This window comes from Thalassophryne amazonica, chromosome 9, assembly GCF_902500255.1.
Source record: "Thalassophryne amazonica chromosome 9, fThaAma1.1, whole genome shotgun sequence".
NCBI lineage: Eukaryota > Metazoa > Chordata > Actinopteri > Batrachoidiformes > Batrachoididae > Thalassophryne > Thalassophryne amazonica.
This window is the reverse complement of record NC_047111.1, coordinates 68904925-68929742: the sequence shown is the minus strand read 5'-3', so window position 1 is coordinate 68929742 and position 24818 is coordinate 68904925. Positions and strand designations below refer to the sequence as shown.

The 24818-nt window shown below is 41.2% G+C and overlaps 1 protein-coding gene across 2 annotated transcripts in view; it reads right to left on the bottom strand.

Moving 5' to 3' along the window:
* scaf4a (SR-related CTD-associated factor 4a) overlaps positions 1-22077 on the bottom strand; it is a 73463-nt gene extending 51386 nt beyond the window's left edge. Inside the window, exon 1 of one of the 2 annotated variants that reach the window (XM_034178319.1) lies at positions 21865-22077. In XM_034178319.1, coding sequence (XP_034034210.1) covers positions 21865-21894 — 30 coding nt within the window. In that variant the 5' untranslated portion in view covers positions 21895-22077. The remainder of the gene's footprint in view (positions 1-21864) is intronic. The other variant, XM_034178320.1, reaches the window with a different exon arrangement.
* Positions 22078-24818: the final 2741 nt, after the last annotated feature.

The window sequence follows — 24818 nt, the reverse complement described above, 5'->3', positions numbered from 1 at the left end:
TCTCAACTTCGGATTCGTCACTTCGTCAGAAGCAGGGCTGAAACGATTAGTCGAGTAACTCGAATAAATAGATTTCAAAAAATGTTAGAGCCAAATTCTGTGCCTCGAAGCTCCGTTTAACATTGTAGTACATATGGCAGGCCTGTGTGTGGCACTGTAACGCCCCCAGGAAAAAAAGAAGACTAGAGCATGCAAATAACAGGGCTGCGAAATGAAAATTGTGACATCCGAGGAAAAATGGCAGGGGGTCTCGGGGACACAGCCCCCCATGACCTGGGGTTTAGGGCCTGTGGGGCCCCAGAAACCAAATTCATTTTGTAACTAATGATACATTTTCAGCATCTCCTGGAAGAAAAATCTCAAAAGACCAACATATTTAAATGATGCTAGATTCAACCTTTCATTCAAACTTCTGTGTAGGCTCTCAGTTGTCCAGGTGGTTTCCATAGTAGAGAAGCTTGAATCTTCGACTGGACTGGGTTGCTTGATGCGAGGACATTTCGCTTCAAATCGCAGAAGCTTCCTCAGCTAAAATTCTTGCTCTGGTGGTCTGACTTCTGTCTTGACTCTTGTAGAGAAGAATAATCAAGAAGTCACAAAAGCTGGAGTTTTAAACCTAACCTGACCCCTCCTACCGAGAGGCAGACTGCTATAGGCTGGTGACTAAACAATAGCTCTAATTAGCACCTATTGTGCTCTAGTTAGCACCCTCCTAATGACAGGGCAGCTGTCCCTCTCCTGATGGCTCCCTTGACGACTCTGCTGATGACGTGAATGACTCATTACCATGAACAAAAGACTGAAACTGCTTTGACATGAGTACCCCAGAGATAACCAGAGAAATTGCACACACGACGGTCCCGGCTCCACACAGTGATCCGTTTAAAAATGATGTGGTGGTTTCTGCCTCTCGATGGCGGCACGGAGCCGAGCGCCATTGTGGGCAGTCCTTAAAGCTGTAGTAACACTCATTCTCTGTGAAGCCTGTAAAATTTTCACCGAAAGCCAGATAAATTTTTCGAACAGTCCAGTCCAGTCGAAGATTCAAGCTTCTCTACTTTCATTCAAACTGTCAATGATAATGTTGAAATAACAGAATGTGACATGGAAGTAGGACCTGGAATGATTTTCCTTTTAATTGTAAACCAAATTATGCATTAAGTCATAATTAAACTACATGAAATTCATGAAGACTGAAAAGACTGCTAAAGCATTTCAAAAAACACAGCTAAAGCTTGTAGAATATTTAGAAAATCATTGTAAAATATCATTAACATACCTTATTGTAAAAAAAAAAAAAAGTCACTTTGGAGTCATTCCATGCCGATTCAACAAATGGGTGTTACGTCACATTCTCAGATTCCTCTCAATTTTGTTTGTGCATTATATGGATCATTTTATTAGGAAATGCAAAGCAAAATGATAATACCAAAGGGGTAGGCAGGAATGGCCTGCTCAAAAACCTGTAAAACTCCTAAACTTAATCCTTGCCTATGAAATTAATGGTTGTAAATGTATTCTAAGAGCATTATTAACATATATACAGGGTCAAATCTTTTTCTACTAAATATATACCAGTTGCTTACAAAAGCTTTTGAATGTTAGAAATACTCAATATTCTGCATATTAAAAAATCCTGAATTTCCTCTTTTATTTCACTTTCGATTCAATTTTGGGTTTTATGGAGGCATATTTGATGGCAAATAAATCTGACCACACTTAAAAAAAGATAACTTTTTCTTACTAATGAAAGTTATGATTTAAAAATGTACAAATAATGCTCTGTTTCAGATATATTGTCCGTTAAAGTGGGGCCTGGATGCAAGACAGCTGAAGCGCATGTGGATAGGTGACACTGACTCCATTTTTTTTTTTTTTTTTTTGGCTGAAACTAGTACAAACTAGTACTTTTTGTGGTATTATTTGGAATTTTGTTCTATACGCCTGAGATCAGCAGCTAATGAGTAAAAGTAGCCTTTATTCCCATCCTTGATTTTGTTTTTAGGACCTAGATATAACTCACCACACTTGAAGGAGAGTTGGATATACAGCCATAGGATCTTAGTTTAAGTCACAAGACAAATCTGAATTCAGTATTGGTCTATATAGCTGATTTCTTTCATACAGTGTGAAGAAGAAGAGTGAAATATATATATATATATATATATATATATATATATATATATATATATATATATATATATGTGGTGGTTTCTGCCTCTCGATGGCAGCACAGAGCGTGGCACGCCGAGCGCCATTGTGGGCAGTCCTTAAAGCTGTAGTAACACTCCTTATTCTCTGTGAAGCCCGTAAAATTTTCACCGACAGCCAGATAAATTTTTAGAATGGTTTCCAGCTGCTTGTCTCTAACAGTTTCTGAAAAAATTCTGATGGAAAAAAAAGCCCAAATCATTCCGCCATTTCCTAGCAATGAAACAACGAGAGGGGTGGAGCAGTGCTCACTCAAAACCTGCCCACAGGCGAACGATGCAACCGACAGGCGTGGAAAAACTCACGCATGCGCACGAAGGTTCAAGCTTGGCTGACGTAAAAACATATGAATCAAATCCATATATTTTTTGCATAAAATAAAAGGCCAGATACTTTTCTCACAGACCTCGTATATATATATATATATATATATATATATATATATATCTCAATTTCAATCAATTTTATTTATATAGCACCAAATCACAACAAACAGTTGCCCCAAGGCACTTTATATTGTAAGGCAAGGCCATACAATAATTACGTAAAAACCCCAATGGTCAAAACGACCCCCTGTGAGCAAGCACTTGGCGACAGTGGGAAGGAAAAACTCCCTTTTAATAGGAAGAAACCTCCAGCAGAACCAGGCTCAGGGAGGGGCAGTCTTCTGCTGGGACTGGTTGGGGCTGAGGGAGAGAACCAGGAAAAAGACATGCTGTGGAGGGGAGCAGAGATCAATCACTAATGATTAAATGCAGAGTGGTGCATACAGAGCAAAAGGAGAAAGAAACACTCAGTGCATCATGGGAACCCCCCAGCAGTCTAAGTTTATAGCAGCATAACTAAGGGATGGTTCAGGGTCACCTGATCCAGCCCTAACTATAAGCTTTAGCAAAAAGGAAAGTTTTAAGCCTAATCTTAAAAGTAGAGAGGGTGTCTGTCTCCCTGATCTGAATTGGGAGCTGGTTCCAGAGGAGAGGAGCCTGAAAGCTGAAGGCTCTGCCTCCCATTCTACTCTTACAAACCCTAGGAACTACAAGTAAGCCTGCAGTCTGACAGCGAAGCGCTCTATTGGGGTGATATGGTACTATGAGGTCCCTAAGATAAGACCTGATTATTCAACACCTTATAAGCAGGAAGAAGAATTTTAAATTCTATTCTAGAATTAACAGGAAACCAATGAAGAGAGGCCAATATGGGTGAGATATGCTCTCTCCTTCTAGTCCCCGTTAGTACTCTAGCTGCAGCATTTTGAATTAACTGAAGGCTTTTCAGGGAACTTTTAGGACAACCTGATAATAATGAATTACAATAGTCCAGCCTAGAGGAAATAAATGCATGAATTAGTTTTTCAGCATCACTCTGAGACAAGACCTTTCTAATTTTAGAGATATTGCGTAAATGCAAAAAAGCAGTCCTACATATTTGTTTAATATGCGCTTTGAATGACATATGATGAACAAAAATGACTCCAAGATTTCTCACAGTACTACTAGAGGTCAGGGCAATGCCATCCAGAGTAAGGATCTGGTTAGACAACATGTTTCTAAGATTTGTGGGGCCAAGTACAATAACTTCAGTTTTATCTGAGTTTAAAAGCCGGAAATTAGAGGTCATCCATGTCTTTATGTCTGTAAGACAATCCTGTGTGTGTCCTCTGGCTTCATGGATAGATAAAGCTGGGTATCATCTGTGTAACAATGAAAATGTAAGCAATGGTGTCTAATAATAGTGCCTAAGGGAAGCATGTATAAAGTGAGTAAAATTGGTCCTAACACAGAACCTTGTGGAACTCCATAATTAACCATAGTCTGTGAAGAAGATTCCCCATTTACATGAACAAATTGTAATCTATTAGATAATTATGATTCAAACAACCGCAGCGCAGTGCCTTTAATACCTATGGCATGCTCTAATCTCTGTAATAAAATTTTATGGTCAACAGTATCAAAAACAGCACTGAGGTCTAACAGAACAAGCACAGAGATGAGTCCACTGTCTGAGTTCATAAGAAGATCATTTGTAACCTTCACTAATGCTGTTTCTGTACTATGATTAAATGCAGAGTGGTGCATAAAGAGCAAAAGGATAAAGAAACACTCAGTGCATCATGGGAACCCCCCAGCAGTCTACGTCTATAGCAGCATAACTAAGGGATGGTTCAGGGTCACCTGCAGTTTAGCTAATTGGTGTGTGTCCTCTGGCTTCATGGATGGATAAAGCTGGGTATCATCTGTGTAACAATGAAAATTTAAGCAATGCCGTCTAATAATACTGCCTAAGGGAAGCATGTATAAAGTGAATAAAATTGGTCCTAGCACAGAACCTTGTGGAACTCCATAATTAACCTTAGTCTGTGAAGAAGATTCCCCATTTACATGAACAAATTGTAATCTATTAGATAAATATGAATCAAACCACCGCAGCGCAGTGCCTTTAATACCTATGGCATGCTCTAATCTCTGTAATAAAATTTTATGGTCAACAGTATCAAAAGCAGCACTGAGGTCTAACAGAACAAGCACAGAGATGAGTCCACTGTCTGAGGCCATAAGAAGATCATTTGTAACCTTCACTAATGCTGTTTCTGTACTATGATGAATTCTAAAACCTGACTGAAACTCTTCAAATAGACCATTCTTCTGCAGATGATCAGTTAGCTGTTTTACAACTACCCTTTCAAGAATTTTTGAGAGAAAAGGAAGGTTGGAGATTGGCCTATAATTAGCTAAGATAGCTGGGTCAAGTGATGGTTTTTTAAGTAATGGTTTAATTACTGCCACCTTAAAAGCCTGTGGTACATAGCCAACTAATAAAGATCATATTTAAGATCGAAGCATTAAATAATGGTAGGGCTTCCTTGAGCAGCCTGGTAGGAATGGGGTCTAATAGACATGTTGATGGTTTGGATGAAGTAACTAATGAAAATAACTCAGACAGAACAATCAGAGAGAAAGAGTCTAACCAAATACCGGCATCACTGAAAGCAGCCAAAGATAACGATACGTCTTTGGGATGGTAATGAGTAATTTTTTCTCTAATACTTAAAATTTTATTAGCAAAGAAACTCATGAAGTCATTACTACTTCAAGTTAAAGGAATACTTGGCTCAACAGAGCTCTGACTCTGTCAGCCTGGCTACAGTCCTGAAAAGAAACCTGGGGTTGTTCTTATTTTCTTCAATTAGTGATGAGTAGTAAGATGTCCTAGCTTTATGGAGGGCTTTTTTTATAGAGCAACAGACTCTTTTCCAGGCTAAGTGAAGATCTAAATTAGTGAGACGCTATTTCCTCTCCAACTTATGGGTTATCTGCTTTAAGCTGCGAGTTTGTGAGTTATACCACAGAGTCAGGCACTTCTGATTTAAAGCTCTCTTTTTCAGAGGAGCTACAGCAGAGGTGGGCAACCTGTTCCAGAAAGAGCCATGAGGGTGCAGGTTTTCTTTGCAGCCACTGACTCCACCAGGTGATTTTACTGATTAATGTCACTTTGAGCAGATGGAATTAGTTTATCAGTGAAATCACCTGGTGGAGTCAGTAGCTGCAAAGAAAACCTGCACCCTCATGGCTCTTTCTGGAAAAGGTTGCCCACCCCTGCGCTACAGCATCCAAAATTGTCTTCAATGAGGATGTAAAACTATTGACGAGATACTCTATCTCACTTACAGAGTTTAGGTAGCTACTCTGCACTGTGTTGGTATATGGCATTAGAGAACATAAAGAAGGAATCATATCCTTAAACCTAGTTACAGTGCTTTCTGAAAGACTTCTAGTGTAATGAAACTTATTCCCCACTGCTGGGTAGTCCATCAGAGTAAATGTAAATGTCATTAAGAAATGATCAGACAGAAGGGAGTTTTCAGGGAATACTGTTAAGTCAGAACAAGATCTAAGATATGATTAATGTGGTGGGTGGACTCATTTACATTTTGAGCAAAGCCAATTGAGTCTAATAATAGATTAAATGCAGTGTTGAGGCTGTCATTCTCAGCATCTGTGTGGATGTTAAAATCGCCCACTATAATTATCTTATCTGAGCTAAGCACTAAGTCAGACAAAAGGTCTGAAAATTCACAGAGAAACTCACAGTAACGACCAGGTGGACGATAGAGAATAACAAATAAACTGGTTTTTTGGGACTTCCAATTTGGATGGACAAGACTAAGAGTCAAGCTTTCAAATGAATTAAAGCTCTGTCTGGGTTTTTGATTAATTAATAAGCTGGAATGGAAGATTGCTGCTAATCCTCCGCCTCGGCCCGTGCTACGAGCATTCTGGCAGTTAGTGTGACTCGGGGGTGTTGACTCATTTAAACTAACATATTCATCCTGCTGTAACCAGGTTTCTGTAAGGCAGAATAAATCAATATGTTGATCAATTATTATATAATTTACTAACAGGGACTTAGAAGAGAGAGACCTAATGTTTAATAGACCACATTTAACTGTTTTAGTCTGTGGTGCAGTTGAAGGTGCTATATTATTTTTCTTTTTGAATTTTTATGCTTAAATAGATTTTTGCTGGTTATTGGTGGTCTGGGAGCAGGCACCGTCTCTACAGGGATGGGGTAATGAGGGGATGGCAGGGGGAGAGAAGCTGCAGAGAGGTGTGTAAGACTACAACTCTGCTTCCTGGTCCCAACGCTGGATAGTCACAGTTTGGAGGATTTAAGAAAATTGGCCAGATTTCTAGAAATGAGAGCTGCTCCATCCAAAGTGGGATGGATGCCGTCTCTCCTAACAAGACCAGGTTTTCCCCAGAAGCTTTGCCAATTATCTATGAAGCCCACCTCAAACTCACGCATGCGCACGAAGGTTCAAGCTTGGCTGACGTAAAAACATATGAATCAAATCCATATATTTTTTGCATAAAATAAAAAGGTCAGATACTTTTCTCACAGACCTCGTATATATATATATATATATATATATATATATATATATATATATATATATATACACATATATATAGACGATGTCCCGGATCAACAAAGCCTTCACGTTGGAAATGATCTGGTTGATTCAGCCTGTCGATCGGCGCTCGGAGAGCGGCGCGCTCTCAGCAGCTGTGGGCGGTCTTTTAAACCGGCTGGAGCACTGCTTAATCTGTGTAATCTGTTGTGAAAGTGTAGGAACACGGACCCACAACAGGGGGCGCAATGAACGGACAATGGAGAAGGTAAATAACAAGGTTTACTATTGTGAAACGAGCACAATAAATACAACAATCACAATTTGGGGTCGAATCCGCTGGTGTCGTGTGGGCAGGCTCGAAGGTAGGAGACGTCCGTCTCAGTCGAACCGGAACCACCCAGATCTCCTCTGCCACCGAACCCTGGAAATACTGGAACCGCCAAGTCCCGAATTCCCAGGTGGCCACTGCCTCCGCTCGTCGGATCCGTTACTGCTGGCGGGAGAGAGCAACAACACACAGGTGTGGATGCGACCGCACCCAGTAACGGAGAGGGGAGAAGCCGCCTCCACCTCTTGTCAAAGTACAGCAGGAAGGTGAGTACTTATCCAAGCAATGAAGCTATCAGTAGTCAACAGTCCTGGAAAGGTTTAACAAGTTTAGCTGGTTGTTCAGAATATAAATGCAGAGAATATTACCTCAGTCTTAGGCGATATCTCGGCACTGAGGTGGAGACGCCCTCCTCCTGATATACCTCTGTGCTGAGTGGAACAGCTGTGTCTGGTGATGGGTGACAGCTGTCACCCAGGCTACTCCCATAAGGCGGCAGCGCCCTCTGGTGCCTGGAGCCCGCACTCCAGGCAGGGCGCCCTCTGGTGGTGGTGGGCCAGCAGTACCTCCTCTTCAGCGGCCCACACAACATAATCCCCATAAAATCGTCCCTGAAAGCCATCTGAATTTTCCGAATGGTGTCCACCTGGAGGTCTCTCACAGTTTCTGGAAAAAATTGATGCAGCAAAGCTCCAAATCGTTCAGACGTTTTATTCGCAATAAAAATCCGACGAGAGGGGTGGACCACTACTCACACAAAGCCTGCTCACAGGCGAATGACGCAACCGACAGGCGTGAAAAAACTCACGCATGCGCACGAAGGTTCAAGCTTGGCTGATGCAATCACACGTGATTCAAATCCATATGGTTTTTGAAAAAAATAAAAAGGTCGGATACTTTTCTAACAGACCTCGTATATACGAGGTCTGTCAATAAAGTAACGGTCCTTTTTATTTTTTTCAAAAACTATATGGATTTCATTCATATGTTTTTACGTCAGACATGCTTGAACCCTCGTGCGCATGCGTGAGTTTTTCCACGCCTGTCGGTGACGTCATTCGCCTGTGAGCACTCCTTGTGGGAGGAGTCGTCCAGCCCCTCGTCGGAATTCCTTTGTCTGAGAAGTTGCTGAGAGACTGGCGCTTTGTTTGATCAAAATTTTTTCTAAACCTGTGAGACACATCGAAGTGGACACGGTTCGAAAAATTAAGCTGGTTTTCAGTGAAAATTTTAACGGCTGATGAGAGATTTTGAGGTGATTCTGTCGCTTTAAGGACTTCCCACGGTGTGAGACGTCGCTCAGCGTTCTCAGGCAGCGTCGTCAGCCTGTTCAAGCTGAAAACCTCCACATTTCAGGTTCTATTGATCCAGGACGTCGTGAGAGAACAGAGAAGTTTCAGAAGAAGTCGGTTTCAGCATTTTATCCGGATATTCCACTGTTAAAGGAGATTTTTTTAATGAAAGACATGCGGACGGGTCCGCGCGTCGGGACGCAGCCGCCGCGACGCTCCGCCACAGGAAAAACACCTCTGTTAAAAGCCTTAAGGACAAGTTGGAACATGTCCTGCCTGTTAAACAATTTCTCATATACTCACTCCACTGAAAGCCATCAAAAGCCGCCTGGATTTTACAAATGGTTATCAACACGGAGGTGTTTTTCCAGTGCCGCCGCACCACGTCGGCTGCGTCCCGACGCGCGGATCCGTCCGCACGTCTTTCATTAAAAAAATCTCCTTTAACAGTGGAATATCCGGATAAAATGCTGAAACCGACTTCTTCTGAAACTTCTCTGTTCTCTCACGACGTCCTGGATCAATAGAGCCTGAAATGTGGAGGTTTTCAACTTGAACAGGCTGACGACGGCGGCTGAGAGCGCTGCACGACGTCCCGCTCCGTGGGAAGTCCTTAAAGCGACAGTATCACCTCAAAATCTCTCATCAGCCGTTAAAATTTTCACTGAAAACCAGCTTAATTTTTCGAACCGTGTCCACTTCGATGTGTCTCACAGGTTTAGAAAAAGTTTTGATCAAACAACGCGCCAGTCTCTCAGCAACTTCTCAGACAAAGGAATTCCAACGAGGGGCTGGACGACTCCTCCCACAAGGAGTGCTCACAGGCGAATGACGTCACCGACAGGCGTGGAAAAACTCACGCATGCGCACGAGGGTTCAAGCATGTCTGACGTAAAAACATATGAATGAAATCCATATAGTTTTTGAAAAAAATAAAAAGGACCATTACTTCATTGACAGCCCTCGTATATATATAAACTACACACTTATGCTACTTACATTAATTGATGAGATTATAATGTCTTTGCAAGCTTTACATATTTAATCGTGCTCCTCAGTGTTAAGTTTTAGCCTCACATGGACCACAATGGAAATAAGCATTTGTTTTATTTACTCTATTATATACTCTATTTACTCTATGACTGCTGGGATAGGCTCCAGCCACCCGCGACCCTTAATTGGACTAAGCGGTAGAAGATGAATGAATGAATGAATGAATTCTGTAAATACTGACGATTTTTTTTTACTCTAAATATTATTTTATCTGAGGGAACAAAGCTGTCCACATTGCCAGACTAAGAACTGCTCGACTCAGCATCCAAGAGTCAGCTGGTGGTCTCCTGTCACCTGCATCATCCTGTCAGTCGCTGTGTGGTAGAATGCTGCTTGGGAGGACTCACGGTTGATCCCAGATATCCTGGACGTTTTCATGATGCAAGAACTAGCAATGTGCACAGTTCTGAAACTACAAAACTTTCATGTCAATTTAAATCATGTAATATACAAACACAGTGGGCTTGCTTGTGATTTTTCCACAGTTTTGGCAGCTTGATAGAAACTGAAGACAGGTGTCAGATCCTCCATGATGCCTCTCATATTTTTTGGGGATTTGTATGGACTGAAATAAATGATGCATATTTCATCATATTACCTGTGTGATATCAAAATAATTTATGACTGAAAATAAACTGAATTGTTCTTAAACAATGAGTTTTGTTGTTCAGCAAAAGAACGAGGTTCTTCTGGAACAAAATCAGGATCTCCAAGGTTGATGCCAGCCAATATTTCTTTGAAATCCTGGTGAAAAAAAAACAAAAAAAAAAAACAGAAATTGCTGCAGTGTGGCCAGCAATCTTCTGATATCGCACACATCTCTGCATGTTGCCGTTGGACTGACTAAAATCCTCCCCGAAATAAATATAAATAAAAAATTTTTCAGGCTGTAATTTTTTTTCCAAAATAGAGTTTATTTATGTTTGAGAGGTCACGCTCACATTTTTGAGGTGCAAATATGGAGATATGACTCAAGAAAATATTTTATATTTAGTTGTAACTTTGTGGAACCGCCTCCCTCATCATGTGGTAAATGCTCCGAGTGTGATAAAAAATAACACCCCATAAAATAATCATAGTATTCAAAGGAATACTATGATTATTTTATGGTGTTTGACTTTTATTGATTGACGATTTGACTATGGTGTTTGATTACTTTTACTGTGCTGTTCATGAGTTTTATACGGTCATATTTATGATTTTTACTAGGATGCTTTTTTAAATGACAAATGATGTGTGCTTTTATTGTATTTTTGTACACATTTTATGAATTAATGATTACACTATGTAACAAATTTTTATTTTTGTTTTGTTCCTGGGTACACAGTGTGTTTTCCTAACCCGTTATGCCTTAAATAAACAGAAAATAGCTGTTATTCCACATAAACTTTGCTTCTGTGATCAGGACAATGATATTTTGAAATTTGTCTGTTTTCAAGAATATTCTCGATTCGCCTTCACTACTACTGAGTAGTCTTCTAGAATATTCTTTAACTGCTAGAACTGTCCAGAATTTTCTAGAAGTTTCCAGAATTATCTAGAAATTTCAAGAAACTTTTAAAACTTTCTAGAACGTTAAAAAAAATAAAATCAAAGTTTGTGCTGAATGTAGTCATTTTTCCATAGACTTTAGACATAAGCAGTTGAAATATAACACTTAGAAGCCAGGAACAAAAATTGTGTTACATAGTGTTACTGACCGAGATTTTCCGCCACAGTTGCTGACAATCTGAATGCTTTTATCAATAATATTAGCAAGGTTTGTCCTGAATATGATTTAAAATCAACAAGAACTTCATTCAAGCTACACTTTGAACATACTTCAAGAGGATAACTTGTTGAAGTCATGGCAGATAACGCAAGAAAACACTTAGAAACTGTGCTTTAAAGCACATCTGGTGTTACTGCTGGCAGACGACCGTAAGTGAATTACCCCAACTCTCGTGGCTGAAATCTCGGGGTCGCAAGTTCACAAACAGAACTCAATGAAACGAGATCTTGAGTTGGCATTCCAGTCTCTGTACTTCTATGGTATTTTCCAGAAGACAGATCCTTAGTATTCTTACCTTTGAATGAGACCTTGACTGCAATAGGCTGCTCACCTTTGAAACTGAGAAAACTAAGCCAATCACAAGTTGACACATACACTCAGAAGAAAGTAGCAAAAGCTCAAAAAGATTATCAAAGCAGCTGGAGGCAGTAGGAGGCACAGCTACTACATCACAGGAGCCAGCAGCTCACGATGAGTGTGTCTGTCTGGACTACAAGCTGTTATTAGATGTTCTCAAGGAAAAATAGGTCCCAAGGTATCACTTTCCTGATGAATCAAAGTGTTAAGCCTTAAATTCTGTTAAAAACGTCTTTTATATAGAGGTAAAACAGATACTGAAGGATTCCAGGAACAACATTCATACTTTAAATTTGTTGTAAACTGTTCTACATGCAAAATTTGGTACCTCTACTACCTTTACCACATCCCCTTTTTTGTGCTCAAATGAGCTATTTTGTATTCGCCATCATAAAAAAACACTGATTTGAGTGTCAAGGAGATAAGCAAGCTGTTTGAAAAAAGAAAAAAAATCAGTTTTAAATAACTTTTAAATCACTTTTAATTCTTGATCATTTATTGAAAACCGTGAAAAAAAATTTTTTAACTTTAACAATGGCCATTTTCGCCATATCTTAGTACTTCATTTAATCATTGACAAATTAATAAATTCATTTTTAAAAACTGTATTTACATTCTTTTATATATTAAAGGGTTTCACATAACACTTTTAAGCCCTGACTATCACTAACTGTGGAGCTGCAACGTTGTAAAATAGGCCTTTCTACCTAAAATGCCAATTTCTGAGTTGGAAATTTAAGATTTTAACATTTTATAACCTTGAAATTAGCCATCTTATAAAGCTGAAACTTTACAAAGTATCTATTCTTATATCAGCAAAGCTACAAAAAAGTTTGAAAGAAATCAGGTCATGCAAAAAAAAAAAATTCTCAGATTTGTTGATTTGAGATGGAATGACTCTTATAGCCTAAATTCCTGTAAATCCATTCAAAGTCACAATGTCTTTTTTTCCAGTGAAAAAAAGTCTACATTAATTAAACACAAGTCACCTAATCTTGCCTGAAATCCTGTTTGAAGAACACAATGTTTATTTTCCAGAGATAAAAAAAATTCTTACCGTGTTTCTTGAGGGCACAAGATGCACTGAGCTTTTCCTGTTTCTTTTATCTGTGTTCATGACAACAAACTTTAAAGTCAACCCAGCACCAACTCCACGGATTCTTGTCCTTATTAAACTTTTTCAAACCATGTTTCTCGCCATCTTCCCTCTGTCTGACATCGGTCTGTGACACAGACACGCCGCAAGATTCTTCTTTTAAAAACTTGATGGCTCTTAAAGTATGTGATGTCTACATGCTACGTTTAGCTTGGAGCAGCTACACAGCATCGCCGTACCAACCAACCAGTCCTGCTTCACAACAAGTGTCGCAATAGCCATGCTTTTAGAGAGGGATTTTTCTCTGTGGACTTCCTCAGATTTGAGGACACTGATCTGATCCAAAAAACAATGCTTTGCGATAGGCATTGTAAAAACTCAGTGCTTTTTATCTGATTACTCGATTAATTGCCAGAATAATAAATTACTAAAACAAACGATAATTGCAACCGTAGTCAGAAGTGACGTATACTCGACCACGAGAATACAAATACAGCTACGTACGGAGAGCCACTGCCTAGCCTTTTTATACGCCCAAAAACAATTATTTAGAGTACAGGAATCACCCTGTCTGTCTGACCATTAAATTTGTAAATGTAACTCCTAAACCATTTGGTGAATTTCAATTAAACTTAGCACAATCATAACACACTATTCAAAGATTTACATGGAAGAAAATAATTCTGTACCAACAACTTCAAAGGAAGATAACTGCATTTTTATTTGAGGGTATCTTAATAGAAGGGTGCGGGTACACGCCACTTCCGGCAAAGCTGTGAAGCCAAAGGCCAGAATTCGTACTTCCCCGACTGGCCGCCGACTGACATGCTCGGGCTGCATGAATTGTCTATTGAAATCAGCTAGTTTGGTTTTGTCTCTAACTTGCTTCCATCAGCCAGCTGATAGTTATCATTGCCTGGAACAATGAGATTTATACACCAAGGTGACCTGAAATGAACCTCTGTACATTACATTGACTTTATTGAGGAGTCTGATCCCTCTGAAAAGTACAGAAGCATATTGCATTCACTGGATTTAAAAAAAAAAAAGCCTGATCTCGTAATTACGAGATCAGGCTATTTTTTTTAATAACTTCGGTACCGTACAATGGTCTTCCATACTTCCAGTCCCTCAGCAAAGACAAGCGTGAGAATCCTCAAGTCATAATCGAAAATCAGCCAATCTGTAACCGCGAACACTGCACTGAGATTGCACACCACCTCTAAGCGCACACAAAGTGTGGATTTTCCCCTAAGGTGTTCCTGGATGAATGAAACTCCTCCAGGGAGGGGGGGCACGGGGCAACCCAGCTAGAAGTGAGCCCCTCTTTGTCCCTCAGTGGTCAGTGGGGCAGTGTGAGTGACAGTTGAAGTCTAGAGGGAGACGAGACATGTCTCATTTTGGATTCCCTGTGCTCCTCCCTGGACATTCATCCAGGAGCACTTTAGGGGGAAATCCATACTTTGCATTTTATTACAGTGTGTTATCATCGGCTAACCGTAGCCCACTTCTTTACTGAGGGACCAGACTATGCAGTCCAGCCACGGACATCCTGAAGAGCTGGCTGCCCTTGCGTATGCTGCATCGGTACAGAAACTACCACTGGTGCCGACAAAGGAGGAAGAGAGAGCTGCTGTCAAAAATGACGACCAGTCCTTGTTGATAGTTGGAGACAAACAAATTTCCCTTGAAAAAAAGTTACCCCTTGAAGGCAACTGACGGATGGTTAGATGAAGTCCAGGGTCTGAACAGTGGATACTGCAGAATATTTGCTAAGCAGGGATGAGAAATCGCTACTCCACCGGCTTCATAATGACTGCAAGGAAGGTGGGTCTCACATATAACCTCTTTGGTGTCACGTTTGTTTTGATAAGTTGACAGACATACAATGATCAATCAATCAATCGATCAATTTTTTTTTTTTATATAGCGCCAAATCACAACAAACAGTTGCCCCAAGGCGCTTTATATTGTAAGGCAAGGCCATACAATAATTATGTAAAACCCCAACGGTCAAAACAACCCCCTGTGAGCAAGCACTTGGCTACAGTGGGAAGGAAAAACTCCCTTTTAACAGGAAGAAACCTCCAGCAGAACCAGGCTCAGGGAGGGGCAGTCTTCTGCTGGGACTGGTTGGGGCTGAGGGAGAGAACCAGGAAAACGACATGCTGTGGAGGGGAGCAGAGATCGATCACTAATGATTAAATGCAGAGTGGTGCATACAGAGCAAAAGAGAAAGAAACAGTGCATCATGGGAACCCCCCAGCAGTCTACGTCTATAGCAGCATAACTAAGGGATGGTTCAGGGTCACCTGATCCAGCCCTAACTATAAGCTTTAGCAAAAAGGAAAGTTTTAAGCCTAATCTTAAAAGTAGAGAGGGTGTCTGTCTCCCTGATCTGAATTGGGAGCTGGTTCCACAGGAGAGGAGCCTGAAAGCTGAAGGCTCTGCCTCCCATTCTACTCTTACAAACCCTAGGAACTACAAGTAAGCCTGCAGTCTGAGAGCGAAGCACTCTATTGGGGTGATATGGTACTACGAGGTCCCTAAGATAAGATGGGACCTGATTATTCAAAACCTTATAAGTAAGAAGAAGAATTTTAAAATCTATTCTAGAATTAACAGGAAGCCAATGAAGAGAGGCCAATATGGGTGAGATATGCTCTCTCCTTCTAGTCCCCGTTAGTACTCTAGCTGCAGCATTTTGAATTAACTGAAGGCTTTTTAGGGAACTTATAGGACAACCTGATAATAATGAATTACAATAGTCCAGCCTAGAGGAAATAAATGCATGAATTAGTTTTTCAGCATCACTCTGAGACAAGACCTTTCTAATTTTAGAGATATTGCGTAAATGCAAAAAAGCAGTCCTACATATTTGTTTAATATGCGCTCTGAATGACATATTCTGATCAAAAATGACTCCAAAATTTCTCACAGTATTACTAGAGGTCAGGGTAATGCCATCCAGAGTAAGGATCTGGTTAGACACTATGTTTCTAAGATTTGTGGGGCCAAGTACAATAACTTCAGTTTTATCTGAGTTTAAAAGCAGGAAATTAGAGGTCATCCATGTCTTTATGTCTGTAAGACAATCCTGCAGTTTAGCTAATTGGTGTGTGTCCTCTGGCTTCATGGATAGATAAAGCTGGGTATCATCTGGGTAACAATGAAAATTTAAGCAATACCGTCTAATAATACTGCTTAAGGGAAGCATGTATAAAGTGAATAAAATTGGTCCTAGCACAGAACCTTGTGGAACTCCATAATTAACTTTAGTCTGTGAAGAAGATTCCCCATTTACATGAACAAATTGTAATCTATTAGACAAATATGATTCAAACCACCGAAGCGCAGTGCCTTTACTACCTATGGCATGCTCTAATCTCTGTAATAAAATTTTATGGTCAACAGTATCAAAAGCAGCTCTGAGGTCTAACAGAACAAGCACAGAGATGAGTCCACTGTCCGAGGCCATAAGAAGATCATTTGTAACCTTCACTAATGCTGTTTCTGTACTATGATGAATTCTAAAACCTGACTGAAACTCTTCAAATAGACCATTCTTCTGCAGATGATCAGTTAGCTGTTTTACAACTACCCTTTCAAGAATTTTTGAGAGAAAAGGAAGGTTGGAGATTGGCCTATAATTAGCTAAGATAGCTGGGTCAAGTGATGGCTTTTTAAGTAATGGTTTAATTACTGCCACCTTAAAAGTCTGTGGTACATAGCCAACTAACAAAGATAGATTGATCATATTTAAGATCGAAGCATTAAATAATGGTAGGGCTTCCTTGAGCAGCCTGGTAGGAATGGGGTCTAATAAACATGTTGATGGTTTGGATGAAGTAACTAATGAAAATAACTCAGACAGGACAATCGGAGAGAAAGAGTCTAACCAAATACCGGCATCACTGAAAGCAGCCAAAGATAACGATACGTCTTTGGGATGGTTATGAGTAATTTTTTCTCTAATAGTTAAAATTTTGTTAGCAAAGAAAGTCATGAAGTCATTACTAGTTAAAGTTAATGGAATACTCAGCTCAATAGAGCTCTGACTCTTTGTCAGCCTGACTACAGTGCTGAAAAGAAACCTGGGGTTGTTCTTATTTTCTTCAATTAGTGATGAGTAGAAAGATGTCCTAGCTTTACGGAGGGCTTTTTTATAGAGCAACAGACTCTTTTTCCAGGCTAAGTGAAGATCTTCTAAATTAGTGAGACGCCATTTCCTCTCCAACTTACGGGTTATCTGCTTTAAGCTACGAGTTTGTGAGTTATACCACGGAGTCAGGCACTTCTGATTTAAAGCTCTCTTTTTCAGAGGAGCTACAGCATCCAAAGTTGTCTTCAATGAGGATGTAAAACTATTGACGAGATACTCTATCTCACTTACAGAGTTTAGTTAGCTACTCTGCACTATGTTGGTATATGGCATTAGAGAACATAAAGAAGGAATCATATCCTTAAACCTAGTTACAGCGCTTTCTGAAAGACTTCTAGTGTAATGAAACTTATTCCCCACTGCTGGGTAGTCCATCAGAGTAAATGTTATTAAGAAATGATCAGACAGAAGGGAGTTTTCAGGGAATACTGTTAAGTCTTCAATTTCCATACCATAAGTCAGAACAAGACGTAAGATATGATTAAAGTGGTGGGTGGACTCATTTACATTTTGAGCAAAGCCAATAGAGTCTAATAATAGATTAAATGCAGTGTTGAGGCTGTCATTCTCAGCATCTGTGTGGATGTTAAAATCACCCACTATAATTATCTTATCTGAGCTAAGCACTAAGTCAGACAAAAGGTCTGAAAATTCACAGAGAAACTCACAGTAACGACCAGGTGGACGATAGATAATAACAAATAAAACTGGTTTTTGGGACTTCCAATTTGGATGGACAAGACTAAGAGTCAAGCTTTCAAATGAATTAAAGCTCTGTCTGGGTTTTTGATTAATTAATAAGCTGGAATGGAAGATTGCTGCTAATCCTCCGCCTCGGCACGTGCTACGAGCATTCTGACAGTTAGTGTGACTCGGGGGTGTTGACTCATTTAAACTAACATATTCATCCTGCTGTAACCAGGTTTCTGTAAGGCAGAATAAATCAATATGTTGATCAATTATTATATCATTTACCAACAGGGACTTAGAAGAGAGAGACCTAATGTTTAATAGACCACATTTAACTGTTTTAGTCTGTGGTGCAGTTGAAGGTGCTATATTATTTTTTTCTTTTTGAATTTTTATGCTTAAATAGATTTTTGCTGGTTATTGGTGGTCTGGGAGCAGACACCGTCTCTACGGGGATGGGGTAATGAGGGGATGGCAGGGGGAGAGAAGCTGCAGAGAGGTGTGTAAGACTACAACTCTGCTTCCTGGTCCCAACCCTGGACAGTCACGGTTTGGAGGATTTAAGAAAATTGGCCAGATTTCTAGAAATGAGAGCTGCTCCATCCAAAGTGGGATGGATGCTGTCTCTCCTAACAAGACCAGGTTTTCCCCAGAAGCTTTGCCAATTATCTATGAAGCCCACCTCATTTTTTGGACACCACTCAGACAGCCAGCAATTCAAGGAGAACATGCGGCTAAACACGTCACTCCCGGTCCGATTGGGGAGGGGCCCAGAGAAAACTACAGAGTCCAACATTGTTTTTGCAAAGTTACACACCGATTCAATGTTAATTTTAGTGACCTCCGATTGGCGTAACCGGATGTCATTACTGCCGACGTGAATTACAATCTTACCAAATTTACGCTTAGCCTTAGCCAGCAGTTTCAAATTTCCTTCAATGTCGCCTGCTCTGGCCCCCGGAAGACAATTGACTATGGTTGCTGGTGTCGCTAACTTCACATTTCTCAAAACAGAGTCGCCAATAACCAGAGTTTGATCCTCGGCAGGTGTGTCGCCGAGTGGGGAAAAAGGGTTAGAAATGTGAACGGGTTGGCGGTGTACATGGGGCTTCTGTTTAGGGCTACGCTTCCTCCTCACAGTCACCCAGTCGGCCTGCTTTCCCGGCTGCTCGGGATCTGCCAGAGGGGAACTAACAGTGGCTAAGCTACCTTGGTCCGCACCGACTACAGGGGCCTGGCTAGCTGTAGAATTTTCCACGGTGCGGAGCCGAGTCTCCAATTCGCCCAGCCTGGCCTCCAAAGCTATGAATAAGCTACACTTATTACAAGTACCGTTACTGCTAAAGGAGGCCGAGGAATAACTAAACATTTCACACCTAGAGCAGAAAAGTGCGGGAGAGACAGGAGAAGCCGCCATGCTAAACCGGCTAAGAGCTAGTAGCTGCGCTAAGCTAGCGGATTCCTAAAAACACGCAAAGTGAATAATGTGTAAATAATTTAGAGGTGATTCAGCAGAAGGAGTGCTTTAGTTAAGGCACGTGAAGATTACACTGGGAAACAAATCGTTATCTAGATAACTAGATCAATCTAACTGCGCAGATTAAACAGCTAACAGATACAGCAAAACACCGCTGTGCTCCGGAACAGGAAGTGATACAATACCGCAGTGAGAGCCAACCACCAGTAATCAATCAATCAATCAATCAATTTTTTTATATAGCGCCAAATCACAACAAACAGTTGCCCCAAGGCGCTTTATATTGTAAGGCAAGGCCATACAATAATTATGTAAAACCCCAACGGTGTAATGCAATGATATGTGCATGCATATAGTTTGTTTATAGAAAAAGTCAATATTACAATATTACATAACATGTCATTCATGGCGAGACATTGCAGTCATAAGCCGATGCACGAAAACGGCGCCATCAACCACATTATAATTCGGCACGGTTTCAGGATATTGACAAAATAAATGTGTGCAAGAAACTTACAATTTTAGTCCATCTTTTACGTCTGTCTGGATATTTCTTTTCTGTGGGGAAATTGTGTAGAATGAACGGAGGTTTACAACCACATTTCTTCTTCTTTCCGTCTTTGGGTGGATTCGGCGGAGCCTTGCAATCATGTGTTTTCAGCCACCTTTCAAGCCTATAAATTCTGTTCAAGAATTTGAAAACGGCACAATGCGCACCTGTCATTATTGTATGCGTCGGTCAGGCTTAAAGCCTTTGAAACAATCCCTGTAAGCCTTAACTTTCAATCAATCAATCAATCAACTTTTTTTTTTATATAGCGCCAAATCACAACAAACAGTTGCCCCAAGGCGCTCTATATTGTAAGGCAAGGCCATACAATAATTATGAAAAACCCCAACGGTCAAAACGACCCCCTATGAGCAAGCACTTGGCTACAGTGGGAAGGAAAAACTCCCTTTTAACAGGAAGAAACCTCCAGCAGAACCAGGCTCAGGGAGGGGCAGTCTTCTGCTGAGACTGGTTGGGGCTGAGGGAAAGAACCAGGAAAAAGACATGCTGTGGAGGGGGGCAGAGATCGATCACTAATGATTAAATGCAGAGTGATGCATACGGAGCAAAAAGAGAAAGAAACAGTGCATCATGGGAACCCCCCCACAGTCTACGTCTAAAGCAGCATAACCAAGGGATGGTCCAGGGTCACCTGATCCAGCCCTAACTATAAGCCTTAGCGAAAAGGAAAGTTTTAAGCCTAATCTTAAAAGTAGAGAGGGTATCTGTCTCCCTGATCTGAATTGGGAGCTGGTTCCACAGGAGAGGAGCCTGAAAGCTGAAGGCTCTGCCTCCCATTCTACTCTTACAAACCCTAGGAACTACAAGTAAGCCTGCAGTCTGAGAGCGAAGCGCTCTAATGGGGTAATATGGTACTACGAGGTCCCTAAGATAAGATGGGACCTGATTATTCAAAACCTTATAAGTAAGAAGAAGAATTTTAAATTCTATTCTAGAATTAACAGGAAGCCAATGAAGAGAGGCCAACACGGGTGAGATATGCTCTCTCCTGCTAGTTCACAGTTCACTAACACGACTATACGAAATTCAATCGTAGCGGTGAGTTTAGTAGGTGGAATTTTTGACCCTGTGTGACCCACGCATGCGCAGATGCATTGCGCACTTCACTTATTATGAGATCTTTGTTTGGAATTATGAGATCAGCGGTCTAATTTTTCCCCTGAATGTAATACATAGAAAAGTGAGCAAATTTACATGTTTGAGTTGGGCGATGTTTTCAGCGGCCAAAAATGGCCACGAGGGGGCGCTCGGGTAAAGTCCGCGCCCTCCTATACATATTTGTCAATTACATATATAAAAAAAAACACCTGTTGTGATCTTTACGACACAGATTGATAACTGTTAATTCAGGTATTTTAATCACAAAAAAATGTATACATATATATGCAAGCAACTAGTATGGGACACATGTAGCTGTTATACGTTTGGTACTACAGTTCAGTTGCAGTTTCATTCACGCACTGACGACACTCTTTAAGGACTTAAAAGTTTAAATGCTACTACCCACAAATAAGAGGAACAAAGGGGGTGGGGGCACTACGAGAAAATCCTGATGGATTTCTAAGAGCGTGTACATTCAGGCCTTACGGTTGAATGAGTGTGGTGTGTTTGGGCGAGCATGTGCAGATGACTGAATCACACTGGGACATCTTGACTCGCCTGCAGTGTTTCTTTTCAACGGACGGCGCTCTTCCTACTTAGCAAGGCCGAAGTAATCACACTTTGTACAAGGTTACAGCAGCGCTTGTTTACGGGCTAACCACAACGTTAGCTTCCCAGTAGAAGAACATAACTATTATTTTTGCATTGTGTTGCAACCCTCAGGTAAGGAGGTTACTAAGTTAGCATACTGGGGCAGGCCCAGCGCTCTGCCCCGCTTGGCCTGTTCCACCGCCGCCACGCTCGGTGAGTTCAGGCTGCGGGAGCGTCCAGACAGCAACTTACCTCGTGGTTGAAGGCGTTAACAGCATCCATGGTTGCCCAACGTACGGAGCCTTCCCCTAAACACCAAAAATACGATTTTAAAACAATGTTTATTCAAGGAAGGGTCGGCACAACATGTCCGCCTCCGGTTGCTAACAGCGGCTAGCCTAGCATCGCTAGCTCTCTGTGTCGGCGGGCACAACGCAAGGCATGATGGGATTGGATGGTGTTTACCGTTTTGTCCACTAGGTGGCAGGGCTCTTTGGGAATGGGTGGCTATACAAGCATCTTATTACATCTGCCTGTTAGTCCATGAGCCTGAAGCCAGTTTTGATATAATCGGCACCATTTAAAAACACAAAACAACACCTTCAGTCCAGCGTCATTGTACCACAGTCTACACAAAGGTATGGTGGCCATCCCAGGGTGGTGGGAGTAGCCAGGTAGGGGTCAATGAGGATTACACAAGGGTCAATATTTAAAGATGCTCCAATCCTATTAAAAACTATGGCACATTGTTTGTCTGATCACAAAGATTACAAAAAGGTTTAGTTTGGACCATATAACTACATGCTATGGAGTTATGGGGGTGAAAACAGCAAAAAATGGTGACACATCAACTTGAGTTGGTTAACTGTGTTGAATACTTGCGCTCCAAAGTGAAGGTCAAACAAGGTCAATGTCCATTGGAGTCTACAGCATCTGTTACCTTGTAACGTGATAACTAAGCATAACCGATGGTGCAAACTCTTTCTTTTCAAAACACTATTAGCTCAACCAATAATTTGCATCACTTTGTTTTAACCAGAATTAGAGCAACTTTAACCTTTGATGCTATACAAACAGAAATTGACCTTTGTTAGCATTTTTGTCGTTTTTACCGCATACTACAACATAACATCGACTGTCCAAACTATACATCAACCTTGTTTGACCTTAAATCTGGACAGCAAGTATTCAACACAGTTAAAACAAAATGATTCTATTTAATATATATATATATATATATATATATATATATATTATATTTAATCCTATTAACTGAACCAATTCTTTGCATCATGTTTTGCTGTTTTCACATCATAACATGCAGTTATACATGGTCCAAACTAAACCTTTTTGAAATATTTATGAGCCGAGAAATAATGTGGTATCAGCTCAATATGATTAGAGCATTTTTGAATGTTGACCCCGGTGTAATCTGTCACTGACCCCCATCTGGCTATTGCTGTCACCCTGGAATGTCCACCATACATTTTGTGTAGCCCATAGTCTACTGAGTCTGGATTTGTTAAATTTCCTAAAGATGCACAAGAAAACCTGCGTGGCCAATGGACTGTGTTTTTTAGTTTGTTGATTTATTTATTTATTTAGATTATAGGGATTGCTTAAAATAAAACACAGCTCATGATGTCTTCCTTTTGATATGGACTCTAAAAATATTCAGAACCAGTTCTGAAAACATTCTGGGGGTGTTAGTCACTAATTTTCAGTATCACAAAAAAGTTTGGGCACCAACCCAGCCACTTGTTCTATCTATTTGTTAGGGTTTGTGTTGTCTGTGCCTGTTTGCCGCTCCCTTTGTGTTTTCTCTGTGCAGAGCTGATGGGTGGTGACAGGGGTGTGGCTGAGCTAAGTGGGCACACCTGATGTCTCTCTCAATCTGTGGGGGTTTAAGACCCCGCCCTGCCATGACTCCAGCGCCAGAGTATTCAGTGACTGTCGTTAGTATAACTCTGTCTTTGCTTGCTGCCTACCAAAGGTAATACTTACCTGAGCCTTTTTGTCTCCAGATGTGTCCGGTGCCACTGCTGCCTCCCACGGGGCCACGACCTACCTCCAGCCAGCCTCCGTCACCACCACCTGCTGTAAATAAACTGTTAAACTTTACCTGGCTCTGTCTCTGCTTTGGGGTCCACTTAGCACTAAACCCAACAGAATACTCTGGCCAAATATGGACCCCGCAGAGGTTGAAAGACTTAAGCAGGCAATAACCAATCAAGGCACCCGCATGGCTCAACATGACGAAGCTCTCAAGACAATAGTGGACAACTTTTAAACAAGTTGATTCCAGTTTCTCTCAGATTAATTCTCGCTTGGTGCAATTAGCCTCTCGTTTGGACCAGTTCCCCAATCAGCCTAATCAACTTGCACCTGCTCCGACTGCTGCTCCTGCTTCGATTCCTCCTCCAGCCCAAAGCAGCCACATTGTTCAACTCCGTGAGCCCTTCATCCCCATTCCTGCCAGATAATCAGGTGATGTAGGGTTATGCAGTCAGTTTTTACACGAGTGCATGCTTGTTTTTGACCAACAACCGCTAACTTATGCCTCTGATAGAGCTAAAGTAGCTTTTATTATGAGTTTACTGTCTGGGAAGGCTTCTGCTTGGGCTGTAGCATTAGCTAATAGTAATTCTACTGTCTGTAACACCCTGGATTGTTTTGCTACTGAGATGTGTAGGGTCTTTGACCACCCCCTTCAGGGTAAAGAGGCTAGTGGTAGACTCCTTTTACTTCGCCAGGGTACTGGTTCAGTTACAAACTATTCCATTGATTTTCGCATTTTAGCTGCTGAAACTGGGTGGGATGAGAAAGCTTTACAAGGGGTATTTTTCCGGGGTTTGAGTGAGGAGAACAAGGACCAGCTAGCTGCTAGAGACGAGACCTCTTCCTTAGAAGACCTGATTTCCTTAGCCATTCGTTTGGATAACCGGCTAGCAGAGAGGCGTAGGGAAAGAACAGCTAGAAGAGCCACGCCACCTGCTGGACCTTACTCCCAGCCTCCCCACCAGTCTACTCCACCAGCTCCTGCCTGTGCTACTCCTGGATCCTCTGAACCCTCGGCTGAGGAACCTATGCAGCTTGGTAGGATGAGACTCAGTCCTGAGGAGCGCCAGCGTTGACAGCGTCTCAAACTCTGCATCTACTGCGGCCAGGGAGGACACTTTGTGGCCAACTGCACCGCACTGCCAAAA